At 47.0% G+C, this 19,531-nt stretch overlaps 11 protein-coding genes; all 11 read right to left on the reverse strand.

Moving 5' to 3' along the window:
* Positions 1–116: 116 nt before the first annotated feature.
* GSBLH_T00006534001 (uncharacterized protein) lies at positions 117–658 on the reverse strand (the record flags this gene model as incomplete). Its single annotated transcript, XM_013041540.1, has 3 exons — positions 117–137; positions 199–224; positions 295–658. The coding sequence occupies 3 exons, from the start codon at positions 656–658 to the stop codon at positions 117–119; spliced, it is 411 nt and encodes a 136-aa protein (XP_012896994.1).
* Positions 659–1,106: 448 nt separating this feature from the next.
* Positions 1,107–1,781, reverse strand: GSBLH_T00002916001 (uncharacterized protein; the record flags this gene model as incomplete). The annotated part of the gene is made up of 1 exon (XM_013041541.1): positions 1,107–1,781. One exon carries the CDS (start codon positions 1,779–1,781, stop codon positions 1,107–1,109), a length of 675 nt encoding a protein of 224 aa, XP_012896995.1.
* Positions 1,782–1,975: 194 nt separating this feature from the next.
* Positions 1,976–2,368, reverse strand: GSBLH_T00006535001 (uncharacterized protein; the record flags this gene model as incomplete). Its single annotated transcript, XM_013041542.1, has 1 exon — positions 1,976–2,368. The coding sequence occupies one exon, from the start codon at positions 2,366–2,368 to the stop codon at positions 1,976–1,978; it is 393 nt and encodes a 130-aa protein (XP_012896996.1).
* A 1,063-nt stretch (positions 2,369–3,431) lies between these two features.
* On the reverse strand, positions 3,432–4,695 carry GSBLH_T00002917001 (uncharacterized protein). XM_013041543.1 has 3 exons: positions 4,657–4,695; positions 4,507–4,631; positions 3,432–4,476 (listed from the first exon to the last, which is right to left on the reverse strand). The coding sequence occupies exons 1-3, from the start codon at positions 4,666–4,668 to the stop codon at positions 3,483–3,485; spliced, it is 1,131 nt and encodes a 376-aa protein (XP_012896997.1). The 5' UTR covers positions 4,669–4,695; the 3' UTR covers positions 3,432–3,482.
* A 77-nt stretch (positions 4,696–4,772) lies between these two features.
* On the reverse strand, positions 4,773–5,829 carry GSBLH_T00002918001 (Ribosomal protein L2). XM_013041544.1 has 4 exons: positions 5,795–5,829; positions 5,474–5,654; positions 5,154–5,438; positions 4,773–5,115 (listed from the first exon to the last, which is right to left on the reverse strand). The coding sequence occupies exons 1-4, from the start codon at positions 5,811–5,813 to the stop codon at positions 4,839–4,841; spliced, it is 762 nt and encodes a 253-aa protein (XP_012896998.1). The 5' UTR covers positions 5,814–5,829; the 3' UTR covers positions 4,773–4,838.
* Positions 5,830–7,342: 1,513 nt separating this feature from the next.
* GSBLH_T00002919001 (uncharacterized protein) lies at positions 7,343–8,699 on the reverse strand (the record flags this gene model as incomplete). Its single annotated transcript, XM_013041545.1, has 6 exons — positions 7,343–7,768; positions 7,799–7,865; positions 7,895–8,055; positions 8,090–8,299; positions 8,330–8,534; positions 8,569–8,699. 6 exons carry the CDS (start codon positions 8,697–8,699, stop codon positions 7,343–7,345), a joined length of 1,200 nt encoding a protein of 399 aa, XP_012896999.1.
* Positions 8,700–8,831: 132 nt separating this feature from the next.
* On the reverse strand, positions 8,832–9,217 carry GSBLH_T00002920001 (uncharacterized protein; the record flags this gene model as incomplete). XM_013041546.1 has 4 exons in its annotated part: positions 8,832–8,872; positions 8,904–8,964; positions 8,996–9,133; positions 9,164–9,217. 4 exons carry the CDS (start codon positions 9,215–9,217, stop codon positions 8,838–8,840), a joined length of 288 nt encoding a protein of 95 aa, XP_012897000.1. The 3' UTR covers positions 8,832–8,837.
* Positions 9,218–10,460: 1,243 nt separating this feature from the next.
* Positions 10,461–12,392, reverse strand: GSBLH_T00002921001 (uncharacterized protein). XM_013041547.1 has 8 exons: positions 12,264–12,392; positions 12,141–12,233; positions 11,992–12,110; positions 11,710–11,959; positions 11,639–11,679; positions 11,072–11,606; positions 10,698–11,042; positions 10,461–10,669 (listed from the first exon to the last, which is right to left on the reverse strand). The coding sequence occupies exons 1-8, from the start codon at positions 12,333–12,335 to the stop codon at positions 10,490–10,492; spliced, it is 1,635 nt and encodes a 544-aa protein (XP_012897001.1). The 5' UTR covers positions 12,336–12,392; the 3' UTR covers positions 10,461–10,489.
* A 130-nt stretch (positions 12,393–12,522) lies between these two features.
* GSBLH_T00007097001 (uncharacterized protein) lies at positions 12,523–13,336 on the reverse strand (the record flags this gene model as incomplete). The annotated part of the gene is made up of 2 exons (XM_013041548.1): positions 12,523–13,116; positions 13,145–13,336. The coding sequence occupies 2 exons, from the start codon at positions 13,334–13,336 to the stop codon at positions 12,523–12,525; spliced, it is 786 nt and encodes a 261-aa protein (XP_012897002.1).
* A 1,082-nt stretch (positions 13,337–14,418) lies between these two features.
* On the reverse strand, positions 14,419–15,498 carry GSBLH_T00002922001 (uncharacterized protein; the record flags this gene model as incomplete). XM_013041549.1 has 2 exons in its annotated part: positions 15,225–15,498; positions 14,419–15,183 (listed from the first exon to the last, which is right to left on the reverse strand). The coding sequence occupies exons 1-2, from the start codon at positions 15,231–15,233 to the stop codon at positions 14,419–14,421; spliced, it is 774 nt and encodes a 257-aa protein (XP_012897003.1). The 5' UTR covers positions 15,234–15,498.
* Positions 15,499–16,067: 569 nt separating this feature from the next.
* Positions 16,068–18,632, reverse strand: GSBLH_T00006536001 (uncharacterized protein; the record flags this gene model as incomplete). The annotated part of the gene is given in 13 exon segments (XM_013041550.1): positions 16,068–16,193; positions 16,212–16,300; positions 16,332–16,708; positions 16,754–17,085; positions 17,118–17,237; positions 17,291–17,594; positions 17,623–17,729; positions 17,759–18,056; positions 18,119–18,294; positions 18,325–18,376; positions 18,423–18,451; positions 18,483–18,558; positions 18,601–18,632. The coding sequence occupies 13 exon segments, from the start codon at positions 18,630–18,632 to the stop codon at positions 16,068–16,070; spliced, it is 2,118 nt and encodes a 705-aa protein (XP_012897004.1).
* Positions 18,633–19,531: the final 899 nt, after the last annotated feature.

The following is a 19,531-nucleotide window of genomic DNA, read 5'->3' on the forward strand; positions in this document are numbered from 1 at the left end:
CTGAAGATATCGTTTTTATGGTCCCATCATAGCTCACTCTACTCACTTCTAATCCAGGGTGTGGTAGACAATACACATCAATTATTTGATAACACTCCTTTATCTGGTTGCGAGTTTCATTCAAATCTTCCGTATTTCTAGGAGATAGGAAGCTGTTTTTGTAGGATTCCATTTCTTTTAGGCAGCTAGCTTGATTACTCTCGTTTCGGAAATTAGCATAATCCCTAACAAGGAAGTCAATATGCTGGAATGGGGGATGATCTCCGCTTTTTCCCGAATCGCGGATACGAATACTGTAATCGGTAAACAGAGCTAAGTGTTGGAGAAAATCTTCTTGGAGTCTTCGGTCTACGTTATAAATCTGATATGATGAGAGTAATGTGGATAGACCGAATATACTTGCTGTAAGTCCTTGACCTGTTTGTCCGTCCCACATTCCCTGCGTATCCATAATTAATACAGCCATTTTGCCTCCAGCAGTTGTAGGATCTGGAATAATGAATGGTTTGTTCCAGAACCATATGCCTTCTGTATTACGTGCATCTCCTCCTCGAAAGTTGAATCCCTTGGAGTTTGAAGTATTGCCAGAATAGCCTTCCAATATCGCTCCGCCATACAGGATCCAAGAATAGATACCGTCCTTATTTATAGTCTTCATATCTGCATTATCTAAGGATGAGTGGCATATCACAACCTGACTCTCTAATGCATGCAAATATCTCAGGATAAAATTGAGGAGAAACGATTTTCCACTTCGGAATGCACCAACAATTGAAAGAACTGCTATGGGTACTGTTTTTGGTATCTACATAAAAAGATACGAAAGCTCAAACTTGTTTCATTATATACTGCATAACCTCCTTCCTCATATGAAAAGTATTGGAGTCTTTGTCTGCAACCAAGAACTACAGTCAAGAAATATTGGAATTATATATATACCTGTACTGGATACTCTGAACTACTGCCTATGTTTGGTTTTGACATGAAAAGCAAAAAAAATTATGAAGATATTAACATATCTTGTTATAATGTGGATTCAACGTGGAGTAAACTGGAAAAAACAATAATCAAATATTGGCATTACTTTTAAACAAACAAAAAAAAAGCTAATCTCTCTTTATATCACAAGGGATTCTCATGTAACCCAAAACCACAATCATCACATAAGCAATCGTCTTTACAATCATCAACAAAGCATCCTTCATTCCCCCTAAATGAATCAACGCCACGGGCATGTAGCATCCAAAAGACACCAACACCCAGAACCATATTCCTCTAAAAGGATCGTCAGCTTCCTTCCTCGAGTACCGGAAAAGCAAAACATCGACAATAACCCCAATAAGAATAAAGGGGATATTCCGAAGCCAGCTCATAAGCGGATTATGAGTGTTGTGAATCCAGTCGTTTTGAGGTAGCAATACAAAGATAACACGTAATGCGAATAAAATATATGTAGCCCAGCGCAGTTCATTGAGGTTTTGTTTATAATGCAGCGAGATAAGCTCAAACATAATGACATAGAATATGGCCATGCCGATGGAGCTCACTGCATTACCAATTCCGATTGCAGCAACCACTGCTTCTGTTTTACCCATATTAAGCCCATAAGCGCGAGGGAGAAGATGGAAGCAGTCTCCGAAACCAAGGATTAAGCACATATAAGAAAAAAGTCGATATTCCTTATTAGGGGATTTACGAAGAAGCATTCGGAAACCCAGGATCAGAATCGTAGAGAGGTACAAAATATCGAACGAAGATTCAAACAACACAGCAGGATTCATTATTAAAAGAATTATGGATCTACAAGGAAAAGATTTCGAATCGAGTTCTCTACTAGATTCTTTTAGAATTCGAGACAGTTACATTTAGAAGACTGCATTGTTCTATTTGAAGCAACTGATCGTTTGCCAAGGCAATCAAAAATCACGCGTTGTTTTATTTTAATAAAATGGTTTGATAACAAACAGCATATCTACTACAATTTATGGTTCATTAGCCGTGTTTCAACATTTCCCATTTCTCCCTTGTTTTGAATCAAAATCGTTCCATCATTAGCCATTTGAAGCAGAGAGACAAACATTCTCGATACTTCATAGGGTTTTCTTTGTTTCGACAATTCAGCAACGGAAGCTTCTTTTTTGTCCTTTGCATTCAATTCCTCAATCAATTCTTCGCTGTTTTTATGAATATCAAATTCTTCACGTCGATCTTGTTCTTCTAAGACCGGTACAATCTTCGTTTCCCATTCTGCTACTCGCTTTCCCAGCTTCGTTTCCCTCGTGAATTTTTCGACTCCGTTCATAAACGCCTCCATGTGCTGTCTACACAGATCTTCATAGGATACATATCCTCCATCCATCATCGTCATCATCGTCTGGTTCGTTTCGCCGATTCTTCACTGCATTTTACTTGTTCCTCTACTAAAATAATGTTATTGACGTTTTCACAAAGGTTATTCTGTCAAATATACTGCTTTACATTATAATCATTTCAAGACTAATCCATATTTGAAAAGACGAGTAACATGAGCACTTCCTTTCGCAACACTGTACTATTTACAGAACAGAGTGACCACTTTGAAAGAGTAATGTACGGTTAGCACGCTATTGCCCGAAAAGAGCTATAACGTAATAATAGCCAACACATTGATGTTTCGCTTCCTATTTTACTACCGGATACAGTATTAGGCCATTTGCTCGATGAACAGAAACACACTACCATAGTGCATTTAAATAAAGAAGGCAAGACATCAAACACGAGTAATCTCACAAACAAATAGAGCAAATCGATGACAATTAAGTAGAAATCATCATCAACGATTTGACAACAGTTACTTCTTCGAGTAAAGTGCTGACTTCACATAAACAAACTAAAATTCAGACTCAAATGAAGAACTACCTCGAAGACTGCCAGAATTATTGATACTATCGCGAGTACTATATACATAATCCTTGCAAACGTTGCGTCAGTGATTGTGTTGAGAATAACACACTCGGCAATAAATACAATAGCCTCAATCAAAATATTCAAGCCTGCCATGAAAGAAACACCTACAAAAAGACCATGGAACAAATCGGAATCTCTGAACTATAAAGTAAACAAAATACAGCGACAAATACAAACAATCTGTTAAGAATGAAGAAAACAAAAATCCCAATCAGAATGATAATATTCCACAACATTAGAAAGAACAGGGAAACTCCAAAAGTTGAGGATGTAGATGTAGCAATCATGCCTAACACTGTGCAGACAATATATATAATAACAACTATCTACAAATTACAAACATCCAGAAAACTAACCTGCATTATACTCCAAACTGTGGACCCCGGGTTTTTCTCTTTATAGTTAGTCATTAGTAAAGAAAGCCGGCCGAAAAAATAAATAAAAATGATTCTTCCAACGAAACGGTTTCATCGAACAAACAAAACTACCTCCATCGGGTTGAGCGAACCCTGGCTGACCGAGCCGGAGCTCTCTTCTTACATCATCATGCTCTCATAGTAGGCGGCCTTCTTCTCCGCGTACTTGGCCTTCTCCGCACGCTTCTTCTCGAGGTTCTCGGCCTTGTGCTTGATGTTCTCCTCCATGGCCTTCTGCTCGGCCGCGCGGGCGATGGCGGCGTAGGGGTTCAGGCTGTCCATCACGGCCTTGTTCTTCAGCGCGTTGGCCTTCTTCGGGTAGGCCACCACCTTCTTCGCCGGACGCACCACCGCCTGGATCTCCGCCGAGTTGATCAGACGGCCCATGTCCGCCACCGTCAGCACGTTCTTCGGCATCGTGTAGCCCACCTTCTCCGACTCGGGGCCGTACAGAGCCTCCAGACGCTCGAACGCAGCCTTCGTCCAGATCACGAAGCGGCCCACGTGGCCACCGGGCGCCATGCGCAGCACGTTCATGCGGTTCACGTTGCACAGCTCCACGCCGGGAATGTTGCGGAACGGCAGCGCCACCGCCTCCTCGCCGTCAGCGTACACCACCATCGGACCCACGCGCATCGTGTATCGGCGGTTGCGCATCTTGCCCTTACCGCAGCGGATCTTCTTGCTCTCAGACACTCTCTCAACGTCCGCGTAGCAACCGTTCTTCTGCAGGAACGACACAGCCTCCTTCGTCTTCGTCAGCTTGCACAGAGCGTCATCCACAACGAACGGAATCTCGCTCACACCGTCGATCTTGTGACCACGAGCCATCACCAGAGCCGGAACAGCAGAAGCAGCAAGAGCAGACACCAGAGCGTATCTCTTCTGGTTCACGTTCACCTTACGGTGCCACTTTCTCCAGATCTTCGTCGGAGCGAACATACGACCCTTGCGACACATGTTAGCGAACGCTCCCTGACCAGAACGAGCAGTGCCTCCACCAGACACACGAGGAACACGAGCCACAGCTCGACCAGTTCCCCACGAGATAGCAGAGTGCTGGTGACCAGCGCGCTTGAACACAGCGTACGGCTGGCGGTGGTTCTTGTTCAGACTACCTCACAACACTAAAAGCACCACTTACTTCGTGTGGACGAACTGGACCACATCAGTACGAATGGGAGCAGTGAACACAGACGGAAGAGGGACCGTGCTCACGATCTTGTTAGCAGTCTCCACAGAGTACACAGAAACAACAGGACGAGCAGCCTACCGCATCAACCGATATTCCAACACCTCCTACCATTTTATTCCTTGTAATAGAGGTTTTTATTCCAAATCAATGGTTCCATCGCACGTTCAGTCATCAGCCATTATCATGAAAACGAGTTTCAGTCCAACAAACAACCCCATTTTCATCCAATTTATCATCATTCGCTCCACAAATTCCATCCATGCTATCCACACGACTCCTTCTTAAGGTTCCACACGTCCACGAATACGTCCAGTGCGACGAGCAGCAATCAGACCCACCTTCTTTCCGGGGCAAGTGCCACGGCTGCGAGTCGAAGGCTTACCAATGTGCTGGTGGTTACCTCCTCCGTGCGGGTGATCCACAGGGTTCATGCACACACCGCGCACCTTCGGCCACTCATTGCGCTTCACAGCGAACTTGTGGTACGCACGACCCGCCTTCAGCATCGGCTTGTCCATGCGGCCTCCGCCAGCCACGATTCCCACCATGCCACGGCAGCTACGCGTTACAACCAACACAAAGAGAGAAAAACATACCTCGAAGAAACCGTCTTCTTGATGCCCGAGGGCAGACGGATGAACGTCATGCTGCGGTCATCCGAGTGCCCAATCACAGTCACGTAGTCGCCAGAGCACCGAGCCAGACTGCCGCGATCCCCCACCTTGTGCTCCACGTTGCACACAACAGTTCCCTCAGGAAGCTCACGCAGAGGAAGCACGTTACCCACGCTGATATCCGCCTTCTTACCGCAGAACACGCTCTGGCCAGTGAACATACCCTCAGCAGCCAGGAACAGCTCCTTGTCCACCTTGAAGTGGTAACTACCCATTAGCCACCTTCTCTCTAACACAAATACGGATTGCGGAAAGTCACGCGAGCAAGAGGAGCGCCACGACCGGAATCGTGAACGATCTCTCGCACCACTCCCTTCAGGAATCCGTTGCGCTCAGAATAGTCCAACGCACGGAATTGAGGCACTCCCTTACGCAGGTGAGTGTGAGCCTGGAAAACAGCTCCTTTAGCTCCTTTTCTTTGTCCTATATATGCAGTTAGACATAAATACTATATGGAGAATGCAAATCATACAAATATTGCAAAAAGAAAAGCAAGAAACAGCAAGAGTGTTGTCGTTGCTGTTATTGTTGTTGTTGATAACCAATTTCAAATTATCACCTACCGCGAATGACACGACCCATGGATGAAAGCTAGATTCTAAACCAATTGAGAAATAGGTTCAAATGTCAATATTGGTTGTATTTCTGGAAAACCAATAATTGGATGTATTTTGCAGAAATGATCAAGTTGAACAAAGTGGAATGAATGATGGATAGATGGCTGAATGGATAGTGAAATAGGTAGAGAATGGGATGGAAAAGTGAAAATGAATGTTGGAAACCTTTCCCAACGTGCTAGTTTGTTTGTGTGTGGTAATGGCATTGTGAATCGATTGGTGTTTAATTGGAAGGAGTTTGCAAAGCGATATATTTAGTTATTATGTCCTATAGGAGGTGAGGCGAGGTGAGGTGAGGTGGATTTGCTGAATTCTATGTACTTGTGGTTGTATTGAAGTACTCAGAGAGATGTTATGAAGTGATAGAATGGAATAATTGGGTAGAACTGAATGAACAAACAAACAAACAAACAATGAATCACATTGGTCAGAGTGGATTTGTGATAAATCATGATTTTACAACCACCACTTGCTTCCCATTTATCATATCTGTTTTCCATACATCCTAATAGAGTAGAATAACACAATACAATCAGAGACGGATGATATTGTATATATATACTAAAGATGCCATTATCGATCATCCAATTTCACTCAAGGTGTCATTGCCTCTGAATGATTAGTCTGCAAATGTCAAAAAAGAAATCGCTTTATGTCCAAATGCAATCTGAACTGGAGTATGAAAACAACACATTACACATATATTGATGCTTATTCCATTCAGGTCATTCACATCAAATGCATTGCTCATAATTTCAAATTCGTTTGAATAAGGATTGTTTATACCCTATTCAAAGGATCATTTGAAGGCATCTCTGCTGATTGTGGTACACAGTCACATTATGAATCGTATTATTTACACATCCAGAGATCAAAACCCATTATCTCTTCACACAATAATGTACTAACCATCCTCGTCAATCGTGTGAATGCTAGGAAATGTATAACTGAAAGTCGATTTTCACATGATGACAAGTACAATCACTTTTTCAACATAAGTAGTACAATTCGATTAATGGATTGAATCAAATACCATCCAAACATAACGATAACATACATACAGATTGGATTGAGGATATTTGCAATGACTTGTATTATAAGCAATGTTTAATTGATAGTCAGATTATAACTCACATCTATTGTTTTTCAAGTGCTCATATCATTAGAGTCCAGTTCAATTTCAGTTCGTATTCTCAACAAACAGGTTCATCTAAAAGTACTCGTGAATCTCTTCCTTCACTCTTCTTCTCTCTCTATTCTTCTCTTGGTTCCGGTTGTTCAGCTTGTTCCGTTCCGTTCGATTATCCAATCCTCTTCGAATCTACATCTCATCTCTCCGTACAGCGCCCACTCGATTTCGAATCTCCAAACTCGTGATGTCCTTTCGCTTCTTCTTCATTCGCGTCTCTTTCTGCAGCTCCGGATGCAGCAAAGGACACTTGTTTATCTTGTGTCCGGGCTGATGGCAATGGAAACATTCTCCCTTCTTTCCCTTCACACGAACTTCTTCCTCTTCTTCTTCTTCTTCTTCATCATCATCATCATCATCATCAGAGTCATTCTCTTCATTTTCTTCGTCCTCATCATTTTCCCGCGCTTTTTCTTCTTCGTTCTCTTCATTTTCATTTTCATTTTCGATGGACTGTTTGCCTTTCGCACCTTCCTCTTCCCCAGTTTCCCCAGTTTCTCCGTTTCCCTCTTCTTCGCTAACCTCCTCTCCCTCTTCGTCTTCGTCTTCGTCTTCGTCTTCGTCCCGCGGGTTTTCTTCTTCTTCGAACGCGATATCCGCCATCTACCCTCGAGTTTCCACGTTTCCCCCACCTCCAGCAGCAGCTGCTCGTCCTCCGCGCTGAACCCGCTCGCCTGCACGCTCCGATCCAGTTTGAATTCGTTCGTTATATCCGACAACCGCGGTTTTTCCTACTCTTCAGCAGGCTTTCGATTTCCCACGGTTCGCTCGTAGTTGAACCGCCGTCGGAAGAAGCGCGCGACGCACTCGACGTCGCGGTCGAAATACCTTCGATTAATGGAATTCCAGAATTCGACATTTCCGCGTTTTCGTGGGAAGTGCTGACCATCTGAGGAAAGTCGATGAGGGTCAGGGCGCGCGTGGACTCGTCCAGAATGAGGTTGAACTCGTTGAAATCGCCGTGAATCAGACCGTGGCGCGCTAGATCGACGACCATCTCCATCATGGCATCATAGAGCTGGGTGGTTAGATAGGTGAAGGGCAGCGAGTACTTGCGGAACAGCGTCGTATTCGGTGATTTGGTAGAGAGGAATGCCCTTCGCTAGAGACATGAGAACGCAATGGCGGTTCTGGTCGACAGGACGCGGTACGGAGAATCCTGCGTCATGGAGAGCCTTCATAAAGGCAAATTCTTTAATCGCAGCGAGACGGGACATGTACATCCAGCTCGCACTCTGTCGCTTGCCTAAATAGTCTCGTTTCTATCAGGAATGATGAAGAAATGCGGATACTTGTTTAATCGCACGGAATGAAATACGGCCGAGACGCTGGAGCTTCAATGCCAGTTCCTCTCCTTCCTCGTTTTGTACAATATAAATATCGGATTCCTTACCGACACCTATTTTTCTTCCAACAGAAACAACGTTTCCTCGCTTCATCATGGAGCGGAGAGCAAGAAAGTCATAGCCAAGATAGGTCAGTCTGTATCCATCGTATCTGCATTGTAAGTTGAGCTGCTTGAAGACTTTACACTTTTCTTTCGTGGGATACTAACTTATCTCGAAGAAGGTCCGACAAAATCTTGTGAACGCCTCCGTGACGGAGATTAGACAACGAAACAATCAACGGGATGGGTACCAAGTCGTGGTTTTTCATACCCATTTCAATTGCAGTCAAGACGCGAAAAGCATCTGTGCTCATATAACTAGTGCTAACAGGGTAGCAAGCAAAATCTACCGCAAAACTTTAGGGTCGAGAATCATTGGAAGAAAGGAATTTGTGAACAAACAGTTATACAAACTACTTTAACAAAATTTTAATCACAGATTGTCTCACTACTACTCAACAAAAACAAGCACTCCCTACAATGATTGGGAATCGGCTTAAACTGATCTCGTACGCGAGCAACATATACAACAGACACAATCTATTCCATTACACATTCAAAAATCGCACACCATGAACACAATCGTGATGCTGAGGAAAACTGCTAAGGAAAGATATGAAGGACTGTTTTTCTCATAAAAGAACATTGTAACTGTGTAAATCAAATATACAAATACAATCACAATGCCTGTGGGAATGCTCCACATCATCTATTCATTATTTCCATTCCCTAATCATACTATGGATAAGTGGTATTTTTCATAGCTGTTCTTTGACGCTGCATTCGTTACCATAAAAATGAAAGCAAGAATCACAATGAGGAATCCTAGAATCGTAGCAACATATACTTTTTTGTCGCTTTTATATTCTTCCGCAATAATACCGCAAAAAAGGCCGATACAAATGGCAGCAGCAACCTATGTCGTAAACCCGTTACTTAACATACTGAAGCAATGATCGAGTGAATTCTGCTGCAAGCTTGCATGTTTTTGATAGTGGCGAGAACATCACTGGAAATGTTACTAAATTTAAAGGGAAAAATAACTACCCACTTTGAAGAGAGTTCACGAATAATTGCTGCTTCTCGTTCGACATCTTCACCCATTTCGAAGCAAAGTTGATCTCTCAATCTTTTACATGACATATGCTTCTGTTCTTTCTTGGAAGATTCAAACTCGGCGATTTTATTCTCCATTTAGTTTGCTCTAGTATTTATTAAACTCTGTACAAATGATACGAAACTCCCCAGACACAAACTTTCTTAGTTTTCAATTCAATTTGGATTGACGATTCGCCACTTGAAATCACCTTTATGGCATGTTTCAAACAAACAACAATACTCAGAAAGGACCGTTTGATGCAGCTTCTGTAATACCATTCACATTCTATTGGAAAAGTTACGATCAACGTAAGAAACATACTTGAAGCACATGAGCTGGCTTTCCAAAAAACTTGATTCGAGAAAGAGCTGTGGAAGGAGATCCGCGGTTTTCCTTTACAAATATCTACAATAAACGCCCAAAGCTTCAGTCGTTTACCACAACCGAAGAAACATTGTTCCATTTCAGGGGCTTCAGCTTTCGAGTCGATGTGGGATTCAAATCTTCTTCCGTGAGTGTCATTGTCTGCTTCGTAAACCTTGAGTAGAACGTACTTCGGTGGCAACTAAGTTTTCTACGTCCGAAAAGCTCACATTTGAAACATTTGCAAATAACTCCACTTCGGTAGGAGCAGATTCTACGTGTTACATTTTTCCGAACAGTACGAACCATCGTTCGGCGCCTCGATCCCTATAGAAAACAGTTTCATAGGCTGCAAGAATGGAACGTTCATGGTTAAGGAACTCGGTGCATGCGCTCGTAGTGGATATTACAACCAGAATTTGGGGATCAACACGGCTTTCGACGACGTTTAGGCAGTCTTCGAAGAGGAACTTCACATTACTGTCTTGCGTGACATTTAGAATCTTGAGATGATCCATGTCAATGTAGCTAGTCAGGTCCTTATTCGCGCTCATGATTCTGAAACAAACAATCCAAAGAGATGATGAAAACCAAACTTCGCGACTACTTCTCCTCCGCACTCGCCAGATCATCCGACGGGTGGTTCCGAATAAAGTCGTCCGCACTCACATTCCGAAGCAAACACACCTGCGACACCAACGCATTCACCGCTGCCTCCTGCGACACGATACTTCTCGTCGGAATACAGTTCAGCAGCTCCGTATTCGCCGGTACGAACAACCCCTACGTCCCACTCCCCATCATGTCCTACCGCATCGGCCTTGTGCAGCAGCGGCGATCCCTTGTTTCCGCACATCCCCAGCACGACCACGCCGCGCTTCCGGAACGGTTCGATCAGCCGCAGCACGTCCTCGTTCCTCCCCGAGTTTGAAATCAGCAGCACGCAATCGCCCTTCGCCAAATGCCCGAGATCCCCGTGATTCCACTCGATCGCGGGGACGAACTGCGACGAAACCCCGATCGACGTGAGCGAGGCGGCCAGGCGAAGCCCGACGGCGCCGGCACTGCCCTCGGCGGAGACGAAAAGCTTGTGTCCGTGCTGCTGATTGGTGTGGATCATCTCCGCGACGCGCTCGAACTGCGATTTGTCGATCGTCTGCCATCGAATTCCAATCGAACCCCCACCTCCAGCAGCATCTTCAGGTTCTCCTTGTCCTCGTGCAGCGAGAACTCCACCGCGTTCGTCGGCAGCGCGGGCTTGGGCGCTTCGCTCTGGGCGGTTTCGTCGCTGGGCACCAGAAACAAATCTTTCACGATGTTCATGTCGTCCATGCTCGTCATCTTCATCACGCTCTCCGCGTCCGGAAGCGTCCCGAACTGCTGGCAGCACGCCGCGCCCGACAACGACCCCAATTGCCCCAATTTCTTTATGTCCCCTTCCGATTGGGGCATCCCCCAATGATACAATCCCGCGATTAACCCGCCCAAAAACGCGTCCCCCGCGCCGGTATCGTCCGCAGAATCGATATCGGGGATGATCTGAATGCCGATGCCTTCGTGGCCGTGGATGCAGAGCCCTGCGCCCTTGCGCCCCGACGTCACGGCGATGAACTGAGCGGTCGGACAGCGGTCGGCGATGCGCTCCGCTGTGATGCGAGGCGGCTCTTGGAGAAGCATCTGCGCGTCCAGCTCGGGGAAGAGCTCGGGGACGTCGCCTTGGCTGGAAGTGATCGGGGTTTGGAGGAAAGATACTTGACTTTGAGCACTTCGCAGTTGGCCAGGCAGGCTTCGAGCTAGAAAGAAGGGAAATGGGGAAACCAAACATCGTCAGGCGTGCCGAGCTGCGCAGCACCGATGGCTACGCTGTAGGGAAGGTCCATGTCGAGGAAGCGGAGCACGTGACGCTCGCCGGCGGCTTGGAAAAGCGATTTGACGCTGCTGAGAGGAACCTGGCTGATTTCGGAGGTGACGATCTTCGCGTGGCGGAGGTGGGGAACGAAGTGCTTTTGGACGATCTCGGGAGTGATGAAGTTGGTGGCGCCGCGAAACATGTAGGTGTGCTGATCGCCCGTTCTAGCATGAGAGTAGGAAATTGGAAAATGTACGAGTCGATGAATACGTGGGATACGGAGGTGTGGTATTTGTCGTCCACAACGATGTAATCGGTGCTTACTCCGATTTCCTCCATGCGTTGACGGAGCAAAACTCCATATTCATCAGTTCCCTGAGTTACACGAGATACACTCGATCGTACTTGAATTGCCAAGAGTGCAGTAGGAACATTGAGAATCTGCGCCCACGAGAGATGATTTAGTGTGGTTCCGCCCCCAATACGGAAATCTTCATACTACTCATCAGGGAAAATCCGTTCCTTCACTTTGTTCTCATCTGCAAAATAGCCGATGCCTCCCGCCTTTGGGATATACTTTATGGAAGAAATGATATTCATTAGGTTGCTTCCACAACCCAAAACGCGCGGTACTGCTTTTCCTTTCTTTGAGATGGCTATTTATTTCATCCAACCTATTTCCCCTACCACCCAAAAGATCAATGCTATGACGAATCATGCAAAGGAAGGAAACAAAGAAAATCTTCAAAGTCAGATAAAAATCGTCTTTTATTTTTCCACAAACAATTCAATAATCACACATTCTATATTTATACTTCCACACATTCTTCGTCGCTAGATCAAACGTTTTCCCAAACAGCCTCAAAGGCACCGTAATCCATTGATTCAAAATCTTCGCCGTCGACTGCTCTCTCATCGAATATTCCATGTTCTCCGTGTACGTACTGTAAATCCCATAGAACAGCAAATTCGCCTTGCTCGCCATGTTCCTGTAAAACGCTTCCTTGAACTTGGGCGGGTTCATTTCAATCAACGCGCTCAGCGGCTCCATAAACAGAATGTTCGTCATCGCTGCGCCATGCATGCTCACATACACGTCGATATGCGCCACGCTTCGAACCTGGTCTTCAAACGTCGCCGGCGAATTGGACGAAATGTTCAGCTCAGTTTCATTGGCTTTCTGCATGTACTCGATGATCTCCTCCACGTTCCGGATGCCCCGACTGCCCCCGTTCCGGTTCAGAAAGAAGACGGACAGACGAGACGGCGGCTGTGTGCGGAGAGCGAGACGGAACTGGCGGTAGGCTAAAAGACGAACCAGCATCGGCTCTGCAGTGCTCACAAACGAGTCGTACATGGTCGGAACGATGCGTGCGATGATCTACTCCCACAAAAGAAAAGCGGGCTACGCCTCGACGAGCGCAGAACGACGCGTTCAACGCGGAATAATCGGAGCCCTCGAGGAAATGCGGCATCGACGAGGCGGGAAAGACCGTCTTGGCCAGCTTGTAATACTCCAGGCCCCATCGGAAATGGCCCTTCGGGTCGCCGAAGGTTTGATTCTGATTGATCGGATCGGGGTAGAACGCCACCGTTTCCATCTAGAATGGCAAAAATCGGGGGTAGGGTTTACGCGAGGCAGTGAAGCGGCTTTGTGGACGTAGCGAAGCAGGTTGTTCACCCATTCGGTGTGGTGGTAAATGTTGTTCCAACCGCCCCAGCCGCGCGTCATGAAGAGATAGACGCTGTCGAGGACTCGCATGCCGGGAGGAAAGGAAGTCAGCGAGTTGTTTCGGAAATAGAGATAGCGCTTGTAGTACCACGAATAGAACGTTTCTAAACGTGAAAAGCGGCCAGGAAAGCGTACTGGGGTATTTCTTGGTAGGGTAGAGTTTTGTGTTGTTGATGAGGTAAATGCTTTTGTTGGACTCGAATAAACAAAAGTTCTCCATAAAACGCCAATCATTCTCCACTGGAGTTAGGGCTTCTTCCTTGCTGCTAGGAGGGAGGGGAAGTAGTTGAATGCCTACATAGAATGGCGCGCCACGAACTCATCCCAGGACGGAGAACTACAATCAACTCGAATTCGCATAGATACACGTCAGTAGTGGGCATTTGAAATTGCGCCATCATCGCTGCAGAGGCGATAATCTTCTTTTCGGAAGGAGGAATCATCTCTCGAAAAGGGAAGGAACTATTGCTACGAATCACGTACTCCACAGACAAGTCACAGGTTTGGTACATTACCTTGCTGTGATGCACCAGATGAACTCGATGGAGAGCGAAAAGCAGGAGAATTGTTTTTCGATACAATGTCTCTCTCACTTGACTTGAAGGACCCGTTCAAACCAGTATCGGATGAGTTCTTCAACAAGGCAGGAATTTGGTGTAAGAGAAACGCGAAGAAGAGTATATACAATAACAGATCGATTTTTCCGATCTTCATTTCTCCTTAGCTAATCTCTGATTATCCTTCCAACTCCAACACCCCTATGGCGGTATTTTCGTTGATTCTATGTTGACTTTTTCACTCAATATTTGTTTTTCTTTTACCCACATCGACTTCCGTCCTTTTTTTCCTCCTCTCGATTCTTTCCTCCTCCGCACAACCTGATTCCAACAAACACTCTCAGCAAAAACAGCAGAGACTCGCATCTCTGAGCAGCAACGATAAACGACGCAATCACGCACTCAGCCACTCCAGCTCCAAAATCTCCTCCACCGTGGGTCTCTTCTCCGGCCGCACCTCCAACATTCTCCGCAGCAGTGCTACGCATGACCGCCCATCCCCTCGCCCACCGATCTCCTCCTCAGAAGCCTCGCAGCTGCGCAGCACCGGCTCCAAATACCCGAACCCCATTTCCGCGAAGGGCTCGAACACCTCGTCGCTGTCGTTCGCGATCCCGAACGGCGGACTCCCCGTGATCAAGATAAACAGGATGATGCCCAGCGACCACACGTCGGCCGGCCCCGCCTCGTACGACCCGTTGTACGCCTCGGGCGCGAGATAGTACGGCTTCCCCGCGACCTCGTCGTCGCGGATGCGGCAGGACCCGTCGTCGTCGCGCTTGCGGACGCGGCCGAAGTCGGAGAGCTTGGCGATGAGCCGCGTGTTTCCGGTGTTGTGGTAGTTGGGGACGAGCTTGATGAGGACGTTCTCGAGCGAGAGATCGCAGTGGTAGTAGCCCTGCTGCTTGATGTACGCGCAGCCCTGCACGATCTGGCGGAACACGTCCACGATCTTGTGGTCTCCGCGCACCGAGCCAAGCATGTCGTGCAGATCGCCGTCCACCAGCTCCATCACCGCGATCAAGTACTCCTTCGTCTCCACGGCGTCCAGGAGGAAGAGAACGTTCTCGTGCCGCCCGCTCTCGCTCAGCGATTTCATCACGCCCAGCTCGGTCTGAACGTCGTCTTCGTCCCATTGGAAGCTTTCGCTGATCGCCGTCTACGCGTTACGCGCTTCGGATTCCTCCAGCTCGCGCCTACCTTCTCCATGATCTTCAGGGCGATCAGATCGCGCGATTTTTCGGGGTAGTAAATGCCGAATTGCCGTTTTAAAACTTGCCCCCGTTTGATTCGACCCGTACGGCAATGCCGAATGGTTTCTTGCGGCCAGTAGAAGCGGTCCTTCGTGTAGACGATGTTAAAACGGGAGAGCTTCGAGCCGTTTCGGATGATCACGCGTTTGATTGCGGCTTCGCGCAATTGAACGATGGACTTGCCACGACTCTCTAGATTCTCCTCATAGCTACACGGAAAGGAAATATTTAGCGTAGGAAGCGGCTCTAGGCCTAAAACGCAAATCTTCGTTCCCTACCATGTACACATTCAGAAGGCATGTCAGAAATTGATAATTCCGAAAACCTCCGACCTCTAGCATCATGGCTAATCGGCGCAAGGTGAGAATTTGATGCATAAGAAGAGCCAGATATGGTCTCGCTATCCATATGCATACCCTCACTTTTCAATGAAGAAGGCTCCATGCTTGGAATAACGGGACTCATACAGCGCGAACGACTCGTATTCACAGTGGGTGCCTTTACAACAGGTGACTCCAGCATATAGCATGGGGATTCCCACGAGTAGATCTCAGACATAGAGCGAATTCTCTCAGAATTCGATAATTGCCTAATCATGACATCGAGCTCGGTGCGCTGTTCTTCGTCATCTCTGTCTTGTTTGTTCATGAAATATACAAAAAAGGCAAACAAATACTGGAAGAATTGAGCAAACAAATAACAAATAAAAGGCGATTTCCGAGAATTGTGGTATATCCCATAGTTATTTCGTATTTGGGATTGTTTCAAATTGTGGTTGTGAGAAAACAATTCATATAACACCTCCCACTGAATGAATCAAAAAAGCCAATTGTTGCGTCGAACACGTTAGACTGTAGTTCGGATCATTCTCACAAAAATGCCCTCCGTACCTACGCTTCATCTCTTCCTCCAGGACCTACAGAGCATCGATTACCTGCACCGAATCAGGATTCGAATTAAACTCACGGATTTTATTTATATATTTCAGAGAGTGATAATACGGAGCTCGCTTATCATTTAAACCTACCCATCACGAAACACCCCGCAAACCCACCGCAAATACAGTAAATATTGGGGTAGTCGCGCTTTCGGATGTTTTTGTAAGGACAAATCTGCGAGATCGCCAATGCCTCCTCGGGCACGCTCGGATCGCCCCATTCGTCGAATTCGGTGACGGTTAGCGGCAATCCCCGATTCGTCAGCGTCTCCTCCAGCAACAAAAACGGAACATGCAAAATCACGCTGCTCACGCGATGGTTTGTTTCGTTTAGCAACGCTCCGGTGAGGATGCCTCCAGCGCTGTTGCTCGTGAGGCACACAGGGTGGTCTTCGCACCATGCCCCCACCACGCTGTCCAAATCGCGAATTCCGTTCCTCCGATTCGTCCTGCAGCCTTGCTGATACCATTGAGGCCCTTTATCACCGCCTCCTCTACATGTGATTTCATCGAGACTTCCCAACCGCACGCAAGGATACCCTAAAATCCATCCTCGCTTTAGCAGCGACAAATTCTGATAGGCGTAATGGATGGGATTGTCCACACCGTAACATCCATAACTGCTTAACAAAACAGGGGCGTTTTTCGCCGCTTTTTTTGGAATGACAAAAATCGTGGGGATTTCCTGACCATCAAAGGAGGGAACGATCTGGGAAGAAATGTCGAACGAATCCAGATGTAATCCAAAATCGGAAGGGAGATCGATCTGTCTGACGAGTTTGGAGGTATTTCTGGTGATGTCATATTCGTACGTGTTTCCTCGGATGAGTGGATTTGAAAGTGTATATAGAATGGTTTTGCTGTCGATATCCTATATTTCGAATACAGAGAAAAGGGTGATACTGGATTGGCTTCGATGGTGATTTCTCCGATGTGGTTAATAGGAAATAATTGCTCGGAAATGCTCAAATTGTTATCATAGAGGTCGAGTTGAAGCGATCGGATGCGAAATCCATGACAGCTCTTTTCGTAGAGAATGATATGTTGCTTTCATTACTCCTCTCAGCCATCTTTACTTTCAGAATATCCATATCGAAAATCCGATAAGCATCGGGGATCAATGCAGAATGTGACGACGCAATTGACGCAGACGACGCAGACGATGCAGATGGCGCAGACGGTGTCAACTGCACGACTTTTCCCTGCTCGAAGCAGCGATCGATGAGTCCCTTGGCGTCTGCGGCCTGCGCGCTTTTCCCCGCGAAAACATCGCTCTCCCCCGCGAAAACGTCGTCCTCGTGGACCAAAAACACCTGAAACGCCTTCAGCGCGGAGCTGCGAACCACGATAAAGAACTTCTGGATGTGTTCGACGTAGCACCTATCAGACAGGGTTTCCCCGTTTCTACTCCTCCTGCGCGCGTCGCTGGACGAGCCGAACCGGCGAATCCCGTCCGGGTCGCTGCAGAAAAATCTCCGAGTCGGACTTGGAGGCCGAGAAAAAGAGCATGAACTTCTGCGCTCGATTCGGAGCCAGGGACCTACGCAGTCGTTGGTGCGCTTGACGTCGCAGTAGTAGACGGCGGAGGGCTCTTCGAAGACGGGGACGTCGTGCGTCGCAGAACTGCCCAGCACGTGACGGTACACGCGGTTCGTGCGCATTAGGTTGTTGGCGACTGTGTAGTAGATATCGCGCGAGGCGCCTTGGGAGAGGCCAAAGGAGAAGGAATAGACGTTGCGTTGGATCATTTCCACTTGCCCAGTGGAGAGATCTTTGATGTACAGATTGTACAGCTCTTCGCCTGTCGTGTCGATTGTGTAGGCTAGATAGCGGCTGTCTTCGCTAACCAGCATGTTGTTCACCGTCACAGAGCTAGAGGACTCATTTGAGATGAATGGAAATACCCTTCCGGAAACTCTTTGTCCAGGTTTAGAATCACTTCTTCGACGTCTGAACCCACTTTCTTTCGGCAGAACAGAGGAAGGAAATCAGAGCGCGTCTTTCGGTTGTAGTATTTATAGCCATGGAGAGTGTAGGGAAGCGATTCCGAGGGACCGTCATCTTGAAAACTCAATAGTTCCTGAAAAACACAGCGAGGAGGAGAACGTACCTTTTGAAGCTGTTTCACATTTCCACATGAGTTGATAACCGCCTTCAAATAGCTATCTGTCAATACAAAACAACACTAGAAACCAATCTTCATCATACAGCCGCGATGACGTGTTTTGATTGAATGTCTGAATGTCACGAGCAAAAGAATGCAAATACCTCCATCCACTTGAACTTATCCTTTCCTTTCCCATGCAATGCTGGCACTATCTTTTGTATATTATCCCATCTCGAACTAGACCGGAGAGGGGCGAAACGAGATATTCCTCTCGACAACCTTCGAACGAGCTGAGGAAATGGAGAAAACATCAATAATATGCTCTTTGCAGAAGTCGGGTCTCCGCAACCTCAAAGGAGAAAGAGATTGAGATGGTTTTTAAAATTTGGAATTCCAGTTTTTCCTCCCAACTCTCATTTTTCTCAAAACCATCTCCCGCATCGTTCCTTCTCCACTATCCACTGCTATCTCGAACAAACAATCCACACAAAAGCCAGTCGAATGACAGTTTCCTTGACCGTCTGAAGAATCTGCTTCAACGAATCCCCCTTGCTAGGCAGTCCATCCCCCTCCTTGCTCTCTCCAAACTCCAACAATCCGCCCATCCGATCCGGATATTTTACATCCTTCAGCAGATCCTACGCGCTCGCTTCCCTCCCTCTCTCCTACCGGTGCGAAATGCAGAATGAAATCATAAGTGCTATACAGCGGCTGCAGCTTCTCTGTGTCGTCGTAGAGCGAGGTGGCCAATCGAATCGCCGTCAGAATCCACATGTTCAGTCCCTCCTTCATCGTCTTCGCGTTCTTTCCCAGCACCAGCAGCAGCATGTCCAGCTACGCCTCACTCCGCTTCCGAAGCCCCACGTCCTGCTTGCTGTTGTAGTAGTTGAGCAGCGTCTCGAAGTCGTTGGCTTCGCGCAGCGTGCTCAGCGCCAGCTGCGTGGAGATCGCGCCTTCCTGCAGCAGCTGCCGCTTCGCGCTGGCGACGTCGTGCTTGAGGATGCCCGTGCTGTGCAGATAGTAGAGAAGGGACGTGGTTTTGGGCCCCGCGGTATCGAGAATGTGCTGGCGAAGATGACTTGACCTGTGCGTGAGTCGCCACCCAAACGCAAACAGATCGGCGGAGATGGGCACGTTGAGGTGCAGCAGCGACTGCACGTAGCTCAGCACCACGGAGAGATAGCTCGCCTGCGTCATGCTCGGCTGCAGC

Source organism: Blastocystis hominis (genome assembly GCF_000151665.1).
Source record: "Blastocystis hominis, Singapore isolate B (sub-type 7) whole genome shotgun sequence assembly, scaffold_22".
In the NCBI taxonomy this organism is placed as follows: Eukaryota; class Bigyra; order Opalinata; family Blastocystidae; genus Blastocystis; species Blastocystis hominis.

Coding starts and splice junctions, on each gene's coding strand:
- GSBLH_T00002917001 (XM_013041543.1), bottom strand. Junction 4,477..4,506: donor GTCCAGTTCGTCCACACGAA/GTAAGTGGTGCT, acceptor GTTGTGAGGTAG/TCTGAACAAGAACCACCGCC.
- GSBLH_T00002918001 (XM_013041544.1), bottom strand. Junction 5,439..5,473: donor CGCGTGACTTTCCGCAATCC/GTATTTGTGTTA, acceptor GCTAATGGGTAG/TTACCACTTCAAGGTGGACA. Junction 5,116..5,153: donor AAGAAGACGGTTTCTTCGAG/GTATGTTTTTCT, acceptor TGTAACGCGTAG/CTGCCGTGGCATGGTGGGAA.
- GSBLH_T00002921001 (XM_013041547.1), bottom strand. CDS start 12,335: ATGAATATCATTTCTTCCATAAAGTATATCCCAAAGGCGGGAGGCATC. Junction 12,111..12,140: donor CTGCACTCTTGGCAATTCAA/GTACGATCGAGT, acceptor CGTGTAACTCAG/GGAACTGATGAATATGGAGT. Junction 11,043..11,071: donor ACCTGAAGATGCTGCTGGAG/GTGGGGGTTCGA, acceptor ATTCGATGGCAG/ACGATCGACAAATCGCAGTT.